Genomic DNA, 24753 nt, shown 5'->3' with positions numbered 1-24753 from the left:
TGAGAAAAGTTAACCTATGTGTTCGTATCCCATGTCTGTTTCCGTGCAGATGTCTCCCTGGATAGCTTTGCTTTGCTGTCTTCATTCTATAGAAAACAATCTCTGAAGAACGATCAAATGAAGTGGTGCAATCTCACAAAAAGGGGATACAATGCACTCCCCGCCTCACTGTGGTTTAAGTGGCCCATCATACCTCCTTAATTGGCCTTTGATGATCTCAATGATACGTCTTCCCGGACTTTGTTGGTAGTTGGCACAATCCTAGCGGGGCAGGTCCTTTTAGAGGACCCCTCTTTCCTTAGGGATTCTCCTTGAGTTCTTACTGGGCAGTCACTTGCAGCTTTTAATCTGTTGACCTTAGGATTTCTTGTGACTTGATTGCTTGCCGTCAAGCTTGATTCCGCCCCCCCCCCCACCCTCTGCACCCCAGGTGAGGCTCTGGAAAGTGGGCATGAATCAGAAGGTGTTGTTATGATAATGGATGCCCCAGGAGTTTGGCTAGCACTTGGGTCCATCTTCCTGAACATGCGCTCTCCTTGGCATAATTAACAAAAACACAGCCAGGACATTTTATGAAGTTCTTTTGGACTCAGAGAGACACCATTATGAAGCATTGCTCAAAAATGTGCAGCTGACACTGAGGATAGCAGGTTAATATATTTTTAATATCGCAGCTATTTCCTACAAGCTCTAATTTGCATTGCACACGCTATAACAAAAGCAAGTATGACATCGCACATCACCATACATGTGAGAGGAACTGTGGTGTAAGCCAAGAACATGGCCTACATTAATAGAGAGAAGAACAAGTCATTATTTTAGTTTAGCAACTGTGAGTGATATGAGATTTATGTAATGATGACCTATGCTCTGCTATGATATGGTGTAACATACAAACGTGTAACATACCAAACGCCTTTAGTCTCAACCTGCACACAGCAAGGCTTCCACATTTAAACTCACACTTTAGGACAAGCTGTGCTGCTATATACGAATTGACCACGGCTTCCTGTCAGTTGGGCCTGCTTCTTCCTCACTCTCCCCAGCCCCTACACTCAAGCTCTGCTGTTTGCTGGGTGAACCTCTGCCCTCCCCCGTCAGTTTGTGCTTTTTATCTTAAAACGGGACTTGGTTCATCTAGCATGTGTGCGTCATTTCCGCTCCCTAGAATGTTAAAGCCTAGTGCTTAAGATTGTTCATTTGCTTTGCTCTGCTTTGAACATACGACATACCTATGTCCAAACTCAAGAGACAGGCGTGGTCTGTCTCCCCTAGTGCTCTCTACCATAGTAATTGGGCTTCTGTTTATTGACCAGGCAAAGCGTGTCAATTGCTTACAAACCACTTCAACTCCATTATATTAAGTGGCCTTCTGAAGAGGTAAAGCACATCACGCGCCTCCGCACACGTTCAACTGTGCGCGTGTAGTTTGGTGTCATGCTTCCTGTCCTTGGCTTCTTATCAGATCTGAATGCTGCGAATAAGCCTGCTTTGAATTTGCTGAGATCCGTTTAACACAGGAAGCTGCCACTTGTGGTGTGGTTTCTTTGGTGAGAAGGGGAAGCTACAACTTCCTGCTCATCGTCTTTGGCTGAAGCCAAACGTCAAATGTATGTACGCGTTCCTAGTTTACAAGCATGTGCGTTATTTAGTCACTTAACTTATATTATCAGAGGCTAGTGTCTGTTGTTGTCCCTTTGTAAAAAGGGCGTACATTGTTGGACAGTATGTGCATTTTTTATCAAGGAGCATGTGTGGCACCCTGACTGTTTCCTCTGCACCATGCGAAGTCACTTGATGTGAGCCAAATTGTGTTCTCTGACTCATTATTCTTAACACTTGGGTAGGAATGCCTCCCCCCAGATGGATCCTTTACAGGCTGCAGTATTTATAAACCCTCAGACACATGTGACTCTACTGGGCTTGAGCACAGCACAGGTCCTCTCAGGCGTACCATGTCACCCTCCTGTGCTTGCACCTGCTGCAGGCAATTCTCAGATTTTCAAGGTCGCCCACCTGGGCTCGAGCCTACCAAAGGGGCTTCACAGGCTTTCAAAGTTGCCATTCTGGAGTTCAGACCAGCAAAGGGGCTTCTCAGGCTTCCAAGGTTACCCACCTCGGTTTGAATCCATCAGAGGCGCTTCTTAGGTTTACACACTTCGTTTTAGTTCTGAGAGCTTTGCATCTGCCACCAGGATCTGGGCAAGATGTCAGCAGCCTCCTATTCTCTGGCTCCTTTTCTTTGTGTCCTTTTCTTTGTGTCCAAGAGTGCCATCATCAATGTCAAGTCCAACATGATCTATTCACCTTTGCAAGTCTCGACTTTTTTGCAGTATTGCCTATTTGGCTTGGCCACTTTCTGTTTAATAACACACTGACGGTGTGGCCTGTTTGGCTTGGCCACCTTCTGTTTAATAACACACTGACGGTGTGGCCTGTTTGGTTTGGCCACTTTCTGTTTAATAACACACTCATGGTGTGGCCTGTTTGGCTTGGCCACCTTCTGTTTAATAACACACTCATGGTGTGGCCTATTTGGCTTGGCAACTTTCTGTTTAATAACACACTTATGGCGTGGCCTGTTTGGTTTGGCCACTTTCTGTTTAATAACACACTTACGGCGTGGCCTGTTTGGTTTGGCCACCTTCTGTTTGATAACACACTCATGGTGTGGCCTGTTTGGCTTGGCCACCTTCTGTTTGATAACACACTCATGGTGTGGCCTGTTTGGCTTGGCCACCTTCTGTTTAATAACACACTCATGGTGTGGCCTGTTTGGCTTGGCCACCTTCTGTTTAATAACACACTCATGGTGTGGCCTGTTTGGCTTGGCCACCTTCTGTTTAATAACACACTCATGGTGTGGCCTGTTTGGTTTGGCCACTTTCTGTTTAATAACACACTTACGGCGTGGCCTGTTTGGTTTGGCCACCTTCTGTTTGATAACACACTCATGGTGTGGCCTGTTTGGCTTGGCCACTTTCTGTTAATAACACACTCTTAGTGTGGCCTGTTTGGCTTGGCCATCTTCTATTTAATAACACACTCACAGTGTGTCATATTTGGCTTGGCCACCTTCTGTTTGATAACACACTTATGGTGTGGCCTGTTTGGCTTGGCCACCTTCTGTTTAATAACACACTCACAGTGTGGCCTGTTTGGCTTGGCCATCTTCTATTTAATAACATACTCACGGTGTGGGCTATTTGGCTTGGCCACCTTCTGTTTAATAACACACTCACGGTGTGGCCTGTTAGGCTGACCACCTTCATTTTAATAACACACTCACAGTGTGGCCTGTTTGGCTTGGCCCTCTTCTATTTAATAACACACTCACAGTGTGGGCTATTTAGTTTGGCCACCTTCTGTTTAATAACACACTCACAGTGTGGGAAACAACAATCACAATTGAATAGGTCCTAAAGAAACAAGTGCTCACAGAATACTCCTGCTTTTTGTCAACCACTGCATAAAGAAAGGATTACTTATTCATGCTTTTTGTATAATCAATCTTGTTCTTTATTTTAAGGTTACACAGTTGAACATAAAATAGAAACTCTAAAGCTAACAAAAAAAAGTTTTTTTTTTTTGTAAAAGTACAGATAATGTTTACAACACACGGAACCAAAAGTTTCTTGGTACTACAACCACTTTGTGTGTGTAAGACAAACTAAACCTTAGGTGTTGTTTGCCATGAAGTTCACATAAAATAGTAAACACATAAACAATTGAACATTTATAACATCACATATACATTTCAAAGACACAAAACAATTTCTCTGTGTGTGGCAGCATAAAATACTGCAGTTGGGGATAGTTCGTCTACACCACAGTGTTTCTGCCGTTTCTAGGTGGGCTTGATATGCCACATCTGGTATACGGCCACATCTGGTATACGGCCACATCTGGTATACGGCCACAACTGGTATACGGCCTTCATCAGGACGGGGGTCTGTACTGTATGATGTCTGTGCTGCAGGGGAAAGGGAGACTGTTGTCAGGGGAGTATTCAAGCACCAGTTATTTAGAAAAGAATGAATCATGTACTGTGTAGTATTTTCAAATACACAGCTTACCTGTGGGTATATTAATTCCACAGGTTGTGTTATTCAGAAGGTACACAGGCCACAAGGGCCGGTCTCTGTATGATCCTATTTTCAAAAAACAGAAAAAACAGGGTTTCTAATTAGTGTTAGTGTCACCATACAAATGATTAACTCAAAGCGGGCACTAATTCCCCAAAAGAAATCTTACCTCTCAGATTGAGGTAAAGATTCGCTCTAAAGTCAGCCTAGTTGCTTTTTGTCTCTGGTGGCCCCGCAGGAGAAACCTAGAGGGAGCGAGGGCAGCCGATTACTATTACTAGCGTGTAAAACAGTTTTACAATTTCAAATGCGTGCAGGGTGCGCAGCGACTAGCGTTACCTCTTGTTCTGCAGAGCCTGCACGCCGTCTGTCACTGAAGTGTGTGAGGGGCCTCAGAACGCTGAGTCATTGAATGCTTCACAGAGACTTAGCTATGGCGTTGGTCACACTGTTGCTAGGTCTCCGTGATCTTATATACGGTGGCCATCTTGGATGGGGATCGTATGCCGCTGGTAGAAAAACAAGCGAAAATATGTTAATAATCGCTCGAAAACGTGAATGAAAGTATTATCATTGCCATCCATGGCCCTGGGATTATGCATGAGTAATTTAGGGCCCCATGTTTATCTGTCGTTGTTATGGCAACCGATCGTATGTGGCAATGCGTGTAAGATCACGTCAGAAAGGCTGATTAGGAATTTCCGGAAGAGGTAGGGGGTCCAGGCAACATCACACTAGCCCAACTTTCAGCATTTGGGGCATTAAGAACGCACGTACGTTCCATACAAAGATTGATACAACTAATACATGTGCGTGTAATGTACATTTTGTTGTGTCTCAAGTTAAAACAGATTGTTAAAAAAACCCAGTGGTAGTACATCATATCACTTTTCATCGTTATTCCCACAGTGTACAAATGTAAGGGGCAGTTTCTGATATCTATGGTGAGATAGACAGAATTCAAAAAACTTATTGTTATGACCTTATTATCCCACCATGGCTGATAGTAATTGCTTAACAAAAGCCCTTGAGGTTATTCAGGTGTAGGGGGAAACTTAAATATTCGTGGTGGGTCTTTCCACTCTACTGAGACGTTGAGCCCAGCCTGTACAGTGTTAAGTTTATGAACCCAGCGTTGTTATAGCTGTGTTAGTGTTTTATTCAGGTCACCGCCACGTTTGGCTGGTTTTACCTTTTGAAGGACGAACCATCTCAAGTCAGTGTCCTTATGGTTTTTGTGGATGAAATGTTCCACTAGGGGCTTGTCAGCTACCTTATTCCTAATGCAGGAGCGATGTTCTGAAATACGCATTTTGATTGCACGTATTGTTTTCCCCACATAAATGAGGCTGCAGGGGCATTGGATGATGTATATAACCCCCTTCGTATTACAGTTGGTGAAGTCTTGCATTGTCCATTTCACTTTATCATGTTCAAAAGATCTTTTTTGTAAGGTCAGAGGGCAGGCAACACAGTGTCCACACTTATGGTGTCCAACTAGTGGAGGTAAATCCCAGAGTGTGTTCAGTGCCTGTGGAGGTGGTTCTATGAATGTGTGCACCAATGTATCTTTTAAATTCTTGTTCTTTTTAAAGGCAAAACACGGCACATTGTTTAATATGCCTGGATGTTTAACGAGGTGGCAGTTCTTCTTGATGGTCCTCTGGATCAATTGGCTCAGTGGTCCAAAAGTGGTGACACAAACGATCCTCCCCAGATCCTTTTTGGGTTTATTCTCTAGATTTCCCTTGGTGTATATCTGGCCCTTTTCTTTGCTTGGCTGATAGATTTATATGGGTAGCCTCTTTCTGTAAGACGTTTGGTCAATCCATCTGCGTGTTGTTGGAATTTGTCTAGGTCTGTGCAATTTCTTCGTATACGCAGAAATTGTCCATATGGTAAGTTATACTTTAAACCCATTGGGTAGTAGCTTTGAAAGTGTAATAGACTATTGCGGTCAGTGGGATTTCGAAATAGTTCAGTCTTAAGCAGATTGCCTGTCCTGTAGATATGAAGGTCCAAGAAATCTATTTGGTGGTGGTCCCAGTGTATCGTGAATTTCATGTGTGGGTTCCTTGTGTTAATCCATGTATGTAAACTTTGTAGTTCAAGTGGTGTGCCTTTCCATATGATGATGTCATCAATGAACTGTTTCCATAAGGACATGTTTTCCAGGTAAGGGTTCTCTGTTGTGAATACATTGTTCTTTTTATAACTGGACATATACAGGTTAGCAATGTCTGGGGCAAAATATAGAGTTTGCTTATAGATTTGATTCTGAAACAAAAAGAAGTTTTCGGACACGGCCAATCTCGTACATTCTAGAATGAAATTGGTCGGAGTGGAGGTTATGTCTTCTCTGCTGTCCAGGATGTCTCGTATCGCCTCTAGCCCTTCTTGTTGCATATTGATGTATATAAAGCCTCTACATCCATTGTAGCAAGGAGGCTGTCAGCCGTGAGAATGATGTTATCAAGAAGATTTATTGTACTGGTATTGCCCTTTAAATACGAGGGCATCTTAATTACGAAAGGTTTCGTATACAGGGACAGTGGTTCCAAGAGGGATTCACATGCCGATACTATCGGTCTGCACGGTGGTTTCTCAGAGTTCTTATCCATCTTCAGCAGAATATAGAACGCCGGTGTGCGTGGGTTGGTTTTATTTAGGAACATCTTTTCATCCTCGCATATTCACCCTTTGGTGAGGGCATGTTGTGTGAGGCTAGCGATTTCTTCTTGAAGATCCTTTGTGGGATTGTGGTCTAGGGGTAGATATGCTTCACGATTACTCAATAGTCGTAGACACTCTGTGTTGCAATCCGACGTGTCCCAGACAACTATCCCTCCCCCTTTGTCTGCGGGTTTTGTTGTTATTGATCTGTCATTTTCCAGGTTCCTCATGGCGGTCCTCCCTTCTTGGTCCAAGTTGTCTCTGTAAAAATTGTCCTTCTTGAAACCAGCCATTACGGTCTTGGTCACCACTTTTTCAAAGGTTAGGATCTTGCCTGTGGTTGATCCTACAGGGGGATAGAAGTTGGATTCCTCTTTCAGCCCTGTGGTGTTATCCGATTTTTCACATGGTTGTTCTTGGTCGATCTCTCGGCGTGAAGGTAAGTATACTTCAAAAAATGTTTCAATCGTACATTCCGGTAAAATCTTCGTAACTCTAACTCGATGTCAAAGGGTCGTGCCCTTTGTGCAGGGACAAAAGTGAGACCCTTGCCAAGGAGTCTTAATTCTGGAGGAGTCATCACATGGGTGGAAAGGATGAAGACTGGTATCCCTGGTTCTGCCCTTGGTTCTGATATCATTGGCACGTTCTCATTCGCTGTCCTGGTGTCGAGGGTCGTCTCCTGGGTCTTCCTCTTTGACCGCCTCTGGGAAAAAAAGGTTGTGGTAATTGTTGCCCTGTTGCACCGGGTAGACTTGATGAGCTCCCACTTTCACTCGACGAGGTTCCTGCAATATTCACTGCTCTATTTCTGCGATTGAAGTTCTGGTTTGCTTGCAAATCTGTGTAATAGGTAGGTCTCAAGAAGGGATATGTTTTTTCATCTGAATAGTTGGCTAGATCTTTTTTAAACTTATCAACCTTCCTGTCCAAAGTTATATTTTTGAACTTGGTGATCTCGACTTCCAGTTTCTCTAACTTGTCCTTTGCGTCCTGGATGGACTTGTCCTCGAGACATTTTTTCTCCAGCTCGAGTAACTCTATACCTTGCTTGTCACACTCCTCTTTGGCTGTATCGATGACTAGAATCAACCAATCGCGGCTACATTTATTTCCCACCCCGCTGAAGTTTTTGGTAAACTTCGGGTTATCCGTGAAAACCCTGGGGATTTTTCGTACTTGCAGGCCTTCTGGGATAATGCTAGCTCTCAAGTACTCAAGGATAAATTGGCCGTGGAGTTCTGTTTGTTTTATTCTTTTTTTCTTCTGGTTTAATATTTCTAATTGGTCCTCCGTTAGACCTCTAGTAATCACACTCTCCTCGTTACGGAGTGTGGAGGTGGTCCCTAGAAGTTTTTTAAAATAGTCATCGGTATACGAGACTACATTTACCTTATCCATGGGGACAAGGGACAAACATTTTTTGTAAATGAGATGCCCACAGCCACGGGCTGTACAGACTAGATTCAATGATTTGGGCTCCTGGTTGGGAGCCTATTCTACCCAGGAGGGTTACTAGGAAACAACAATCACAATTGAATAGGTCCAAAAGAAACAAGTGCTCACAGAATACTCCTGCTTTTTGTAAACCACTGCATATTCAATGACTCAGCGTTCTGAGGCCCCTCACACGCTTCAGTGACAGACGGCGTGCAGGTTCTGCAGAACAAGAGGTAACGCTACTCGCTGCACTCCCTGCACGCATTCGAAATTGTAAAACTGTTTTACACGCTAGTAATAGTAATCGGCTGCCCTTGCTCCCTCTAGGTTTCTCCTGTGGGGCCACCAGCATTATCCTGGAAGGCCTGCAAGTACGAAACATCCCCAGGATTTTCACGGATACCCCGAAGTTTACCAAAAACCTCAGCGGGGTGGGAAATAAGAGCATACATTGAGGGTGCCAACCAGCACCAGGCTTTATGCAGGATGCTCAGGGACTATCGCAACACACTCCATGAAACGACCAACAAGGCACAAGCAGAAGTAATGAGGCGCTAAAGGGTCCACACCAGACTCGTGAGAAACGTCGACGATCAAGAGGAAATCGATGTGGAAACCATATTGAGAGACACCTGAGGAAAGGAACAGGCAAAATATGACACAGGCGTCAGAAGGAGAGCTGTAACTGAAGAATTTGTGATAGGTGATGAGGGACTGGTGAATCAGACTCCGACCAGGAAGACAGATGCAAGATACTCACCTAACCCCTTCAGGGTAGTAGCCCTCAAAGGATCAATGGTGACGGCACAACACCCAACGTAGGAAATTACAAGAAACGTTTCACATTTCAAACACCTCATCAAGAGTGAGGAAAACAACGCACCCCAAAGGGACAGTGAGCAAGAGGCAAAGGAACCCTGTGATGACTTGTGGATACTCCCAGAGGAGGTGAGGAGAATGCCACCAGACATGCCCCCTGACCCGGAAAGAGCAGGATCAAGTGAAGAATGGTCTCCTCCGCAATGCACCATAAGAAAGCTCATGCATCTAGTCGAGGAATGCTAAGCCGACCTCCGAAAATTTGTCCGGGGGTGATGTTATGAGCCACTGTGACTTTAAGGCAGCGCCGAGGCAACAGGCGGGAAACAGGAGAAAGGGGAGGAGTTGGGGTTTCGGAAGTACGGCAGTCCTGATTTATAGATGGTGAAGGACAGAGGTTAATAAAGAAAAGGTCTTGATATTTCAATCAGTGTTGCATCCTTCTGTGAGAGAGAACAGCGTGCTCAGGGGGGATGGGGGAGTGCTCAGGGGGGATGAAGGGGTGCTCAGGAGAGAAAGCGGAGGGCCCAGAAGGGAAGGAGGAGTGCCCAGGAGGGACAGAGGAGTGCTCAGGAGAGAAGGAGGAGTGCTCAGGAGGAAAGGAGTGCTCAGGAGAGATGGATGAGTGCTCAGAGGGGACGGAGTAGTGCTTAGTAGCGAAGTAGGCATGCTGAGGAAGGAAGGAAGAGTGCTGAGGAAGGAAGAAGGAGTGCTCAGGAGGGATGGAGAAGTGCTCACAAGGGAAGGTGTACTGCTCAGGAGGGAAGGAGGAGTGCTGAGGAAGGAAGGAGGAGTGCTGAGGAAGGAAGGAGGAGTACTCAAGAGGGAAGGAGTGCTGAGGAAGGAAGGAGGAATGTTGAAGAGGGAAGGAGGAGCGCTCAGGAGGGAAGGAGGAGTGCTGAGGAATGAAAGAGGAGTGCTCAGGAGGGAAGGAGGAGTGCTCAGGAGAAAAGGATGAGTGCAGGAGGTGGTCTGAGGAGGAAAGGTGGAGCAGTGATAGGAGGAGAAAGAATGCATGGGAGTGAGGGAGGAACACTGAGGGCGAAAGATAGAAGAGAGAACATCAGAAAGCAGAGAAAGTCAGAGATGGAAGAGGAGAATCCTGAGAAAGAGTTGGAGGATATCATAAATACCAATACAAAGTAGTGGGAAAAGTGAAGCAAGAGGCGGGAAGCGAGGAGGGAAGCTAGAGAAGCGAAACAGTGAGCGGCATCAGATTGTGGCGAGGGCTTGGAAAGTACCCCTTCCCCAGCAAGGGAAGAGCGCATCTGTACAGATAAGCACTCCTCATTCCTTCCCCACTCCATGAAATACTCCGAACAGAAAATAATAGGAAGTAAAGCGACTCCCAGCAAAGGTAGAGGCATTTAGGAGCCCGCTGCCAATGGCTGCATGGGTATGCCAGCGTCAGGAGAGAAGTGCCACAGGAAGAATCTCACATTTTATTTCTACTTGATCCGAATCACAACATACGTGCAAAGAGATGTACATTCAAATCTAATTTAGACATAAACTATATTGTTACTTAAAAATAATTTTATCATGAACATTAAACAATAGGCAGTAAATAAAATACTCCAACTTAAAGACATTTGGCCTCATTGCAAGTTTGGTGGTATTTCGTCAGTAAATCTACTGAAACTCCACCAAATGAATTTACTGCTACTGCCATTTGGTCGGGTGGAATTACCACCGGATTACAAGTGGTGGGAGGTGGCGTTAATCCCCATTTATTGAAGTCCAAAGGATTCCATGCAGATTTCGGCAGAATTACTACCGGCTGTAATGCTGCTGATTTAGCTGGTTTTTGAGGGTAGAGTGGAGGCAATACCGCCATTATTCTGCTGGAGGTTTTTTATCCGCCTTACCTCCAAACCCATAGGTCAGCGGTGCAGTAATGCAACAGCAATGCATTACCACCGTTTCTGGCCACACCGCCGATCTCGTAATGAGACCCATTTTCTGGATAATTAGGTGAGAAGACAGGAAGTCGAGGGGGTAGTGGAGGGGAAGAGTGGAGCAAAGCCAGAGGGCTAGAGGAACAACAGAGGGTGCTCAATGAATGAGAGCACTACACATCATTGAGGTTTGGAGGAAGTAAGATGTTCACAGGGGGATTGAGAGCAAGACAATTCAGACTGTAAGAGAGATGAAGGTGGCCAGGGAGTAAGCCAGTCAAGGTTAATTAAGCCAGATAAGAACCCAGGAGAGCAGGAGAGTCAGGACCATGCGAAAGGGAGATGGTGAGAGAGTAAGCCAGTCAATGTTAATTAAGCCATATAAGAACCCAGGAGTGCGGGAGAGTCAGAACCGTGAGAAAGGGAGATGGTGAGAGAGAAAGCCAGTCAAGTTTAATTAAGCCAGATAAGAACCCAGGAGAGTCGGAGAGTCAGGACCGTGATAAAGGGAGATGGCGAGAGAGTAAGTCAGTCAAGGTTAAGCCTGATAAGAACCTTACTGAGCTGCTGGAGAGGCAGCACATTCAAACCTTCGCCAAACTTGGCTAGGTGACTATGCCCTGACATCATAGGGCTAGAGTGATCCTGAGAGGGATTCCTGAGTGTCGACTTGATGATGCATGGTCCTGGCTATGGTGGAGTCAGGTAACTGAGAATGAGATGCAGGGGAGAGTTATCTTGACACTAAAAGCTCAAGATACAATGTAGAAGTGTGAGAATGTTCACATTCTTAAGACTTTGAGTGCATCTCTTTCCTGGAGGGAAGTATCCCAGGAAGGTTGGGATGGGCTTAGCTTCGTGGTCCTTGGAAGTGAAGATATCCTCATGTTTTGTATTTGCTATCACCTTATTTTCTTCCTCAGTTGTGGTTTTCATGATTAAGACCATTTTAACCTTTTTTATGGCTCGGATTGTCTCATGATTCTGAGTGGCTTTGTAGCTGCCCATGGTTGTAAAGTATTCTTAGCCAAACCTGTACTAAGTTAGAGAATAACCCGAGCAAATGTGAGGAGAGAAATGCAGCTGCCCTCTGAGGGCTTGGAGATAATGATAATGGTGTGCTCCCACACCACGTGGAGTAAAGAATAGTGCTTCCACAATCCTAATGGTACAGATAGTGAAAAATGGGTTACCTGTTATCCCCGATGTGAGTTCTTGACAAAACATCAACACAGGAGCAAAGAACACAATAACATCAGTTCTTGTGCAAATTCTCTAAGTTGATCCGAGATTAATTTGATCTGAAGGACAGGGGATGAAGTGACCTCCTCATTGTTTGTTTGTATTGTTTATTTATTTACAGAGCGCAACGGGCCGTTAAGCAACTGGGCGCTTGCAGAAAGTAGAATCTTAGGTTACAGGTACATAGATATTATACATTGCTTATGTTATAGGATCATATATACAAAATGTCTTATGTTACAGTGTCACATAGCTTACAAATAGGATATGTTACAGTTTCAAATATTTTACATTAAATATACAGAATATTTGGTACCTTTGAAGCTTTAACAGTCATTGGTGGGAGGCCAGAGTTTGACATTAGCTTTGAACACATGGAAGGAAGGCGTAGCTCTGAGTGAATCTGGGATGGAGTTCCAAAGATGAGCTGCTAGTAATGGGAAGCTGGACCCTCCAGTTCTTTTCAGTTTGAAGTTCGGGACCTTGATACTATTTGATTGAGCATTTCTGATGGGTCGTTCAGAGGTGTACTTTGTGAATGTCTCTGTGAGGTATGCAGGAGCTTTATTATTCATATAGTTGTGTTGTTTGATACGGTCTTTGATGGCCAGCCAGTTGACGGCTCTTCTTTGGTCAGATATGTGTTGCCCTTTAGTAATGCCTGATGCTGTCCTAAGGGCATTGTTTTGCAGGGTTTGGAGTTTGTTAGTGTTGTGTTTACTGGTGTCTAGGTACAGTGCATTGCAGTAGTCTAATTTGGAGAGGATGAGGGCTCGTGCTATGGTGATACAGCTGTCTGTGGACAGGCATGGTTTGCATGCGTGAATACGTTTGCAGGTGTAGCTAGTTGCTGAGGCTGTAGCATTTACTTGCTTGTCGAGGGTAAGAGCTGAATCTAGGTAGAATCCTAAGGTTTTAACTTCCTTGGCTACCTTGATTTTGATGCCATCAATAGTGATGGAATTGTAGAAATGGGATAAATTGTTAAGTTTACTAGTGGACCCGATGATTAAGAGCTCGGTCTTGTCGTCGTTAAGACACAGGCCATCCAGGTTTGGATGATTTGGGAGACTTTATATATGAGGTTGGTGTCGTTGTCATAGTCTGCTTGGATTGGGATAAGAATCTGGGTGTCGTCAGCGTAGTTGGTATGAGACCCCTAGTTTTTCCAAGATATCAAACAGAGGCTTTGTAAAAATATTGTACAAAGTGGGGGAAACACATGACCCTTGGGGGACTCCACAGGTGATGGGGACTGGATCCGCTGCTGATGTAGGTGAGAAGACTCTTATGGTTCTCTTATCCAAGAATTAGTTTATCCATGCAGTGGCTTTTGTGGAGAAGTTGGCAGCCGATTTGAGGTGGTTACAGGGAACCTTGTGATCTACCAGATCGAATGCGGCTGGTAGGTCTAGGAATAGGAGAATAGAAATGTCTCCTCTATCTTTACGCTAATCTAGTTGGTTTTTGAGATCAAGGAGAGCCGTTTTGGTTCCATGTCTCGGTCTAAATCCTGATTGTATAGTCCCTAGTAGGTTATTGATCTCCAAGTAGGATTGGATCTGTAGATATGCAGCTTTATCTAAGATATTGAGGAGGAACGGGACAGTTGTTATGGGCCTATAGTTCGTTGGGACATTAGGGTCCAGGTTTGCTTTTTTAGGGTAGGTAATATCCAGGCATCTTTAAGGTTGGTTGGCACAGAACATGATTTGAATGATGGTTGATAAATGATGTGACGAAGGAGGCTAGTTCATGTGCAGCCTCTTTGGTAATGGGGGCTGGACAGGTGTCACCAAGACATTGCGACGGTTTAAGAGATTTGCTTGGTTTCCACAAAAGAAATGGCTCTAAAGCTGAAATGGTTAAGAGGTTTGGTTTGGTTGGCGGCAAGTTCCTGAATGGTGGTTTCTTGCGTGGAGAGGGCAATGTTGTGGAAGGAGGTTTTTTTGGCTGCTATTTTGTCTTGTAACATTGTGATTTTTTTGCATAAGGCATTTTGAATGTTTGTGCACCAGGCTTGTCTTTGGTGCAGGAATCTATGGGTGCAATTGGGGATTCTAATTCTCTCAGGATGGAGAAGATTTCCCTGGTATTAGAATTCTCTTTTTTGATTCTGTCGTTGAAGGTCTCTTTTTTTGCCTGAATGATTTGTTTTTTGTAACTGTTGGTGAGGTCAGTAAGGAGGTTTTTGTTGTGGGGGAGAAGGTTTTTTTTCTCCAGCATGCTTCTGCGTGTCGTTTCTCTTTGCGTAGGGCTTTTAGTGTTGGGGTGAACCAGGTATTGAGATGGGCAGGAGGTTTAGATTTGGTGACCTTCAGCGGCGCAATGGCGTCTATCGCTGAGTTGATGGTGTTATTGTACAGGTCAGCTAGATCCTTAGGGTTGGTGGTCAGGCTAGAGTGAGAAGTGATAGGTTGGATCAGAGGGAGGAGGTTTGATAGTGTTATATTTTTGTTTGCAGCGGGTGAAGGCAGGAGGAGCATGTGGTTTAGTAGATTTAGGTTGGGGAAGATCTGAAATGGTCAATGATATCAGATAGTGATCAGTCCATATGCACGGTTCAATTGCCGTTATGAGGGAAACGCAGTTGATGTCTGCGACCCAGTCCAATGTGTGGCCTTTAGAGTGCCTGGGGCCGTTGTTGCGTATGGTGAGGCCTGCTTCCAAGATGGTGTTGATTATGGTGGAGCCATTAGAGTCTTTTAGGTCATTGTAGCCTAAGTTGAAGTCGCCTAATAGAATGATTTGTGTTCCTGGTTGAGCATTAGTGTTTAAGAGGGTAGTTAGGTCTTCTTCAAAGGTGCCTAGTGGGCCATGGAGTCTGTAGATAAGGTGCACCGTGATAGTCCGTGAAGCGGAAATTTCTAGTTTTAGGGAGAGTAGTTCAGCTGACGGCATAGTAATGCTATCTATTTCTTTGATGGTAAGGTTGGCTCTGCAGATAAAAGCTATGCCACCTCCTTTGGAAGTTTCTCTGTCTTTTCTAAAGATGGTAAAGTTTGGGGGTATGGCTAGCATTAGGGCAGGACCAGCAGCGTTGTGCAGCCAGATTTCAGTAACTGCTAGGACATCGAGTTGGTTACAGGTGATGATGTCAGCAATTTCGGTGGCGTGGGCTATTAGAGATCTAGCGTAATGAGACCTCCCTTGAGGTTGTGTGTTACTTTTGGATTATAGAGTATGTGTTTTTTTTTGGGCAGGGTTTCAGGCCTGGCCTTAATCAGGGCACCTTTGATAAGCGGTGCTTTGGGTAGGTTGTTCGGTGTTGGTGAGTGTGAGGTGATGCTGCTGCGGGGAGATTGTACAAATGGAGGGCTTTGAAGTGTCCCAAAGTGACAAAGTGTGTGAATGGGTAATGGGGACGCACATTTGCAGTTCTTCACTAAACATATTAATCTTTCATCTGTACAATGATGTCAATAACACCTGAACCTTCTGCTTCTTTCAACAGAGATTAAAGTTGTTACCAGCAAATAAACACAAGACCACACGCGGTATCGAGGCAGAAGAGAACCCCCACAGAACTGGAAAAGGCCAGTTCACTGAATGTGTAAAGGAATCAATACATTCACAGGAGATCCAGGTGCCCTGCGTATCTACAAAGCCTCACAGATCCATCCAGCTTCCCAAGACAAACCTGAAGTCACAATAAAGGGAGAGCCCATGACAACACACGCTGCAATACTAACTGCATCCCGCCCCCCTGCCAACTCAAGAACCCTGTGAGGATCCATACAACGGAGAACTCCATTCTCTGCAGTGTTCCAGGCATTGCCTTCACTGTCAGCTCCTGTTTAAACATACGTTAGAGATCCCACATGGATGGCAGACTCTTTAAGTGTACAGAATGTGAAAAAAGCTTCACATGGAGTTCAGACTTGTATAGGCATCATAGGATCCATACTGGAGAGAAGCCCTACAAGTGCACAGAGTGTACGAAAAGCTTCAGACAACCAACACATCTGACAATTCATCAGAGAATCCATACTGGGGTGAAGCCCTATGAGTGCTTGGAGTGTAGGAAACGTTTTGGCAAATCATCCACTCTGATGAGTCATCAGAGAACCCATAGCAGGGAGATGCCCTATAAGTGCACAGAGTGCAGAAAAAGTTTCAGCCATTCGTCAACTCTGAACATCCATCAGAGGATCCACACTGCGATGAAGCCTTACCTGTGCACAGAGTGCGGGAAAAGCTTCAGACAATGCACGCATCTGATCAACCATCAGCGGATCCATACTGGAGAGAAGCCTTATAAGTGCACAGAATGCAAGAAAAGCTTCAGTGACTCCTCACATCTGCGAAGCCATCAGAAGTGCCATACTGGGGAGAAGCCCTACAAGTGCCCAGCGTGCAAGAAAAGCTTCAGCAAATCCTCAGCTGTGGTAATCCATCAAAGGATCCACACCGGGGAGAAGACCTTCAAGTGCACTGAGTGCAACAAATGCTTCATTTGCTCTTCACATTTGATAATGCATCACATGATTCATACTGGGGAAAAGCCCTACAAGTGCACAGAGTGCAAGAAAAGCTTCAGACAACCCTCACACCTGGTAAACCATCAGAGGAGCCATACTGGGGAGAAGCCCCATGAGTGCATAGAGTGCAAAAAGCGGTTCAGTGATTCCTCGTCTTTAAGAAGGCATCTCATGTGCCATGCTGGGGAGAAGCCCTACAAGTGTGCAGAATGCAAGAAATGTTTCCGCCACTCCTCAAATCTAATAAGCCATCAGATGATCCATAATGGAGATAAACCCTATATGTGCGCAGAGTGCAAGAAATGCTTCCGCCACTCTTCAAATCTGACAAACCATCAGAGGATCCATACTGGAGAAAAACCCTATGAGTGAACAGAGTGCAAGAGAAGATTCACTCGCTCCTCACTTCTGACAAGCCATCAGAGGATCCATACTGGAGAAAACCCTATGAGTGCACAGAGTGCAAGAGAAGCTTCACCCGCTTCTCACTTCTGACAAGCCATCAGTGGATCCATACAGGAGTGAAGCCCTACAGAATTGGCAAATTATGATTGAAATATTGTCCCGCAATTACAGCCGTAAATGTTGGCAGTTTATCAGTCAGCGTAATAGTGGCCCTTCAAATAGCCAAATTAATCCCATTGATGAAAACATGGCTGATTTGTATTGACTGTTCCTTGTTTACAGCAATTGGAGGTTGGGTTGGCCTTAATGAAGTATTTGGGCCTTGATCTTACGGAACTGAATATTGGGCCATGAATAATGAAGTAAAAGAATTACAGGACTCATGGCCCAGATGGGGTTTGACGGCTAATAAAGAGATTTGGCAGACTCTACTCCAAACAATCTTCATCAAAATAATGGCAGGTAGAGTGATGCCCACCTCTTGGAACAAATCCATCCTTATTCCAGTAGATAAAAAGTGGGGTACATTAGAGCCAGGTAATTGTTGTCTGCAGGGAATGTTGGATGCCCCAAGCAAATGAATGGCTTCCATAGTATATGAAACACTTTTCAACTGGCTAGCAGCAACAATTTCCTGAATTGTCTGCAGACAGGTCTCTGCAAGCATTGCTCGACTAACCATAGTATATGCCTACAGACATCTGTGACAAATAGGACCCTCAAGGGGGCTGGCCCACCACTCTAGATCACATTTGTGGACTACATCCTAGCCTTTGACAAAATTGATAGGTCAAGGCGATGGCAATAACTAGTAAATTGGGCCATCCTGTCGGGTTTACTTTAACTAGTGCACATGTTCTACAGCAACACCTCTGCTTAAGTGTGTTTCGACATCTCTTGGAATGTATTAAACTCTATAGCTACTAAGACTGGTTTAAAGCAGGCGCATGTTGTTGGACCCTTGCTCTTGAACGTTTATATATCAGATCTGCCCAGGTTCTATCTCAGGCTCATGTTTTTCTTCCTAAAATCTCTAATTGGCATATCCCTTGAATAATAAATGCCGATGACTTTATCTCAATGGCCCTTGCAAGGGTAGGTGTGCAACGTGCATCCTAAGCCGTTATATTCTATTAGGAGGCCAGAACAAACAATGTATGGTGTTTGGTACGAGCTGTTTATTAAATTTGACAACGCAAGCGCCTATTAATACTCAGGAGCGGCTATTGTAGGAAAGCAAGCATTGTTGAGAGATCAAGATAACAGGCGCACAAGATTTCTAAATGGGACCGGTAGTATTCAAAATGTTATCACTTCTATGGGGGTTTTAGTTTTTGCTGACTACTTTTGTTACACAAACAAAGCCTCATTCCTTCTTTGCTCTATGGCACAGAAAGTCCCCACATTTCTAACCTGGCGTGGTTGGATTGATTGGAAGGGGCTCTCTGGCACAAGGTCTTGTGGCTTTGAAACAGAGTTTGTATACAAGCTACAAGGTTAGTTAGAATTCTGCATAATTTCTTTAAATACTATGGCAAAGATGAAAAACTTGCTATTTGTGTAAATAATGCTGATATATGATGAATTTCGATTTAATTGTTTTACCGCCAAGAATATGGAGACCTCTGCTTGCCAACTGACTAGGGAGCTTGTGCGTTATCTCAGAACAATGCTGGATACTCCAGCATGCCGATTGACGAGAGACTGCAAAGGAAGGAATTAATCAGAAGGGACTATCAGCAGAATATTTCTATCATTGAAGCAGGAAGAAAAACCCAAGAATTAATATTGGTGCCCTTTACTATAGGAAAGCCACAAAAATGATCTTCTGAAATTTCTATCCTCAGAGCTTTGACGCAGGTTCGTGCTATTGCGATTAAATCAACTGCTACGCTTCGCGGTCCTGGGCCCGAGATTAGACGTTCCCAGCGGAAAACATATTTGTCGGATGGGTGTGGCTTCTGGTGCGATTGAAACAACTCGCCACAGACTGAAAGATTGTGATATATTTCTTCATTATTATTACAGTGGGTTTTACATAAGTGATGGACATTGATTTATGAAAGATATTTTAGGGATAAATACCATAACAGACTTAACATTAATCTCACTATGATGCATTTTAAAGACATTTGTAAAATCATGAATTTTAGACACTGTGGTTTTGTTTTTTTGTATTGTTTAATGATTGTATAAATGTTAGCATAGTGAGTAAAGTTACATTTTTAACTATATCTCACTGAATGTAAAAAAGAAGCCCTACAAGTGCAAGCAAGCCTACCATCTCTTTAAGTATGAGAATCTATGAGAGGATCCATACTCTGGGTAATCCCTGTGAAGGCACAGAGTTGTAATTGTAATTGGTTATTTATAACTTGCTTAATATCCAGAGGTTTCTAAGCACAGACCCAGGGATTGAATCTGCGTTGCTCTGCGTCTTGCTCCCAAGACGAGCATGTTGCCCCTGAGCTATCCTCCTGAGAAAAAAAGCCTCAGTGACTCCGTAACTCTGAGAGGCCATCTCATTAACATTCTGGGAAGAATGAACAAGTACCCCATGAGCCACAAAGGAAATATGCTACTGCAAACACAATTAAATCAAAATCACAGCTCTAGTATGCAAGATCAATCAGGCAATTAATCCTGTCAGCAGGAACCCAGACCGTACACATAAACAACACAAACATTATACAGGAAAAGTAATTATAAGTAGGGGAGTAGCATCACAACACTATGAGCAAATGGGCATACTGCCCTATTTGTCAGCGTCCGCGTGCTGGATCTTGTCAGAGTGATACGGTCATTCCATATAGTCATCCCAATGATATCTAATTGTTTCCTGTCCTTCAAGAACATGTCGGCTGTCATTATGTTCACATCGAATGATACACTGGGGTGGAATGAAGTTACATCAACTCCCCTTCCTTTTTATGAGAGGTGAAGCCACAGCGGACTGTTTTGGTCGGATGCTACACAATGTGGCTCTTAACGGGTCAATTAAGCGGGATTCCTTGGACTCGCCTACCCCTCAGTGATGATTAATTTCCATGATCCATACTTATGTCTCTTCGTCTAAAATGAGACATGAGTATAAGACCACAGTCCCATAATTTAAACAGTAGAGCAAATAGCAATTACAAATGCTTTCCAAACTCCTAACACTGGACTAGCATTAAAACCCCAGAAGTTGAGGGATGGTTATTAGGTAGTAAACTCTAACAACATCCCTTTAACAGTCGTGAATGCTGAAGGAAGGTGAATAGCAGGAGCTCCCAAAATGCAGAACATGGACAGACGGTAACCTGTGGGAACACCTTTAAAACACTTCACCTCCGGCGCCAGGAGCAGGCCGCTCACAGCCAGAAGAAACAGGACACTCTGCTTGCTGAAAGAATGCCAAGCACAGCAGAATGCCTCGCAGATGCATCACCCCACATGTGCATATCCAGAATGGCATTGAGGGCACAGCCAATGTTCAAAGCCTGTAAATCATGTAAGACCTGACTAATACCAAAAGTGAAATAATGATAATAATTATACCATGTATCAAATGAAACGTAAGACCAATCCTAGGCCAGCTTGGTAAACCAGCCACTGACCAAGAACTATAAAGAGGCTGCAAAATGTCAGAGAAGGGCAAAGATCGGTTGCATGCAGATGAGCTTTCATCCATACCTTGTATGTACAGGGAGACTGCTACCTGGGAAGAGGCAGTCCACTTGCGCTCAATTCTGCAGCATTTACGGTAGCTTTGTTCCTACCACAAGAGTTGTTAGTATCTCCAGCAGAGAGCCTACAGAAAGCTTCTTCGTGACAAACCTTAGACCAGAAGGAAAGCATGAGAACAGGGGTATCCCTTGAAGAACACAAAAAGAAGAACCCCTGGCAGAAGGGAGAAAATAGTATCTGCTTGAAAATGACCCTGAATGAATGGGGGAGAAATCTGTGTTATCATTAAGAGAACTGTGAGTAAACTAGAGATTGTAGAGAGGCCCAAGGGAAGCCTGAAGGAACCAGAGCTCACGAAGATACCCAAGAGAACTGTGACTGGTCCAAAAGTAATTGAGAGATCTAAGAGAACTGTGAGTGTACCAGAGGTTATAGAAAGACATATGAGAACTATGAGTGAACCAGAAGTTACAGAGAGACCTAAGAGAATGCTGAATGATCAAGAGCTCCTAGAGAGACCTAAGAGAACTGTGACTGAACCAGAGGTTATACAGAGAAATAAGAGAACTGAGTGAACCAGAGGTTATACAGAGAAATAAGAGAGCCGAGAGTAAACCAGAGGTTATAGAAAGACATAAGAGAATGCTGAAGGATCAAGAGGTCCTAGAGAGACATAAGAGAACTGTGACTGAACCAGAGGTTATACAGAGAAATAAGAGAATTGTGAGTGAACCAGAGGTTATACTGACAAATAAGAGAACTGTGAGTGAACCAGAGGCTATACAGAGAAATAAGAGAGCCGAGAGTAAACCAGAGGTTATAGAAAGACATAAGAGAATGCTGAAGGATCAAGAGGTCCTAGAGAGACATAAGAGAACTGTGACCGAACCAGAGGTTATACTGAGAAATAAGAGAACTGTGAACAAACCAGAGGCTATAGAGAGACATAAGACAGCCGAGAGTAAACCAGAAGTCACAGAGAGACCTAAGAGAATGCTTAAGGATCAAGAGGTCCTAGAGAGACATAAGAGAACTGTGACTGAACCAGAGGTTATACTGAGAAATAAGAGAATTGTGAGTGAACCAGAGGTTATACAGAGAAATAAGAGAGCCGAGAGTAAACCAGAGGCTATAGAAAGACATACGAGAGCCGAGAGTAAACCAGAAGTCACAGAGAGACCTAAGAGAATGGTGAAGGATCAAGAGCTCCTAGAGAGACCTAAGAGAACTGTGACTGACCCAGAGGTTATACAAAGAAATAAGAGAACAGTGTGTGAACCAAAAGGCTGCAGAGAGACCTAAGACAAGCCTGAAGGAACCAGAGTTCATATAGAGACTTACAAGAACTGTGAGCAAACCTGAATTAACTAGAGTTCTAGGAGAGACCTAAAACCAGAGGTCATGGAGAGATCTAAGACAAATGTAAATAAGCCAGAGGTCATGGCAAGACCTGAGAGGAACCTGATTAAGTCAGAGGCAAAAGAGAGAATTGAGAGAACTCTGAATATACTAGAAGTCATGCAGATGCAGAAGAGAAATCTAAATAAACCAGAGATCATGGATAGACCTCAGGGAAACATTGAGTAGTCAGAGGTCATTGAGAGATCTGGGACGACTGTGAGTAAACCAGAGGTTGCAGAGAGACCTGAGAGAAACTTGAATAAACCAGAGATCATAGAGTGACCTTAGAGAAATGTGAATGCAACAGATGTCACAGAGGACCTAAGAGAAACCTAAATAAACAGAACTTCATAATGAGATCTAAGAGAACTGTGAATAAACCAGAGGTCATGGAGAGACTTAAGAGAAAATATTAGAGAACCAACGCTTGCAGGAGATCTGAGAGATCCACAGGTCACAGAGAATCTTAAGAGAAATAGGAGGTAATGGTGAGACTAGAGAGAAACTTGAGAAGAACCAGAAGTTGGGATTAGACAAAATAGAAATGTGAGGGAACCCAAAGTCACAGAGAACAGGGAGAAATAAGAGCACAGAAACAGATGTAAGAGACTAGTGTTGAGAAATCAAATCGATGAAGCAACACAAGACAGTTGGGCTGAATTAAGAAACTGGACCTGAAAACCTGGCATTGTCATAGGAATAGTTCTGCTGAGAAGATAGACATCTCACCAAGTCCTAACAGAATTGTTTTACAGCCAGATGAGAAAGAGAACAAAGTTGCATGAATAACCAGATGTGACAGCGGCCCTTTGAAAAGGTACATGGAAAGTCCAAGGCCCAGGGAGACCCATATGAAGGTTATTGCGTACCTGAAGTGCTACAGGAAATAGGAAGAGCCCCGTAAAGAACACAGCTGTGAGCAAACCCTGGAGGGAGCCATCCAGGGGAGTAGTTTATCTTTGGTTTTCTAGAATAGGCATAGCGCTTGAATTTATAGGTTTATGAACACTTGGAAAATTCTTCTCATGTAGTTTAGGGTTAGCCAAGAGGCTTAAGGACTCAGCTGGAATAGGTTTGACCGCCCTACTCATCATCACCTTTGGACTTTTCTTGTTGGAATAGGGTGTCACTGGTGGGACAGATGGCACGTGCCAGGAACTCATACCAATTTAAGACAGCCTTCATAACTCATAGCGCTATAACCCAAGCACTATAACCCAGCACATGTGAAGACAGAGGCCCAAACTTGCACAGCATTTGTAAGGTCTCTAGCTTAGCCAAGCACAAGAAAATGGTGTGTTTCCTGCCTCAAGGCAGCTGGGTAACCACCATAGGTCAGCTGGCAGCTTTTAGCATTGCATAGTTAATTGTTATTTATTCATAACATTTACATCTAATAGACTCAAGATCGGGAAGTCGCCAGTTGATGAGAATAGTGTGCAGTGAGCAATTTCCAAAAGTACAAACTCTGGTCCCATAGTTTGTAATGAGAAGCGCTTGGTGAAAGTTAAGAAGATGTTAAAAACCGTCTAGCCTAGCTTTCTGAAGAATGTGATTCTGTAATGTTACAGATGTCCCCTTCGGATAAAGTAAGTGACACAATTGTTGAAAAAGAGGATATGACAAAACCACACGTGCAGGGCAACCATTTTACGGTTAATAAACATATACCCCAGCAGGACAAATGGGTACAGACACACGACAGTCCAGCAGACTTGCCTTTGCTATGAAGCAAGAGGGGCTGGGGAGGGGAGAGAGACACCGCTAGGTCCAGAGCAGCAGATGCCTATTGCTTCTATTTCCCCTCTAAAAAGTGAGTAACAAATGGATTGTCATAATGTGTCATCTATAGCAGGGTAGTTTAGAAGGAGATATGCGTTTCCATTGTTTTTAAACTAAACATCACTTGTTTCATTATTTGAATATTCAACATGCTCTTCGCTTACATGATAATCGTGTTAATAGGAGGATGATATGATATGTTATATCTGCTTTAGCTCTGGCTTGTTTAATGGAGATGAGAACCCTCAGAAGATAGAGGCTCATATTAAAATGCATTAAAATGATAGCTCTTTTGTCAAGTGTACATTTAAGTGCAACTGGTCAGAACGTTAGCTCTAAGTGAGTCAAGAACCTTCATTCCCTGAGTATTTATGTTTAATTATGTTCATAGCACCTGAGACTAGGCCAGCCTGTCTTTGAGCGCTGGGACAAGGTCTAGGGGGTTTTAAACATGAATGACTGATGACCTGGGGTCGACGGTCACACCTGGACCACAGGCAATCTTATCAATGATAATTGAAATGTTGTATAGAATCCTGCACATTTGAGCCATTTCCCATGTCGGAGATGGCAGTGATGTCAAATTGTAACCTCATTTAATCAAATACAGGTATTCAATTTTGCCACATCTACAGGAGATAGCCGAGGCAGGGCATAGGACCTTAGAAATTGGTTAATGTTATTCTCTGCTAGAACCGCATGAACAGAATATATTTTCATTTTTCTACTTGTATTTTTATTTATTTGAAGACACACAGATGTCAATTGTCAATCAGAAATTACTTCCAATAACACTTTTATAGATGGCAGAAGCATTCCCAGGAAGGGTGCCTGTACTATAGCAAGTAGTGAGCCAGT

The 24753-nt window shown here is 43.9% G+C and overlaps 1 protein-coding gene across 1 annotated transcript in view; it reads left to right on the top strand.

Annotated features, from left to right (window-relative positions):
• Positions 1–24175, top strand: part of LOC138468409 (zinc finger protein ZFP2-like) — a 32509-nt gene extending 8334 nt beyond the window's left edge. Inside the window, exon 2 of the mRNA XM_069608962.1 lies at positions 15612–24175. Within this exon, the coding sequence (XP_069465063.1) occupies positions 15979–17010 (1032 nt within the window). The 5' untranslated portion in view covers positions 15612–15978 and the 3' untranslated portion in view covers positions 17011–24175. The remainder of the gene's footprint in view (positions 1–15611) is intronic.
• The last annotated feature ends 578 nt before the right edge of the window (positions 24176–24753 follow it).

Source organism: Ambystoma mexicanum, chromosome 4q, assembly GCF_040938575.1.
Source record: "Ambystoma mexicanum isolate Mex_15411 chromosome 4q, UKY_AmexF1_1, whole genome shotgun sequence".
In the NCBI taxonomy this organism is placed as follows: Eukaryota; Metazoa; Chordata; class Amphibia; order Caudata; family Ambystomatidae; genus Ambystoma; species Ambystoma mexicanum.
The sequence above is the reverse complement of the archived record's forward strand: the minus strand, read 5'-3'. Positions and strand labels throughout refer to the sequence as shown.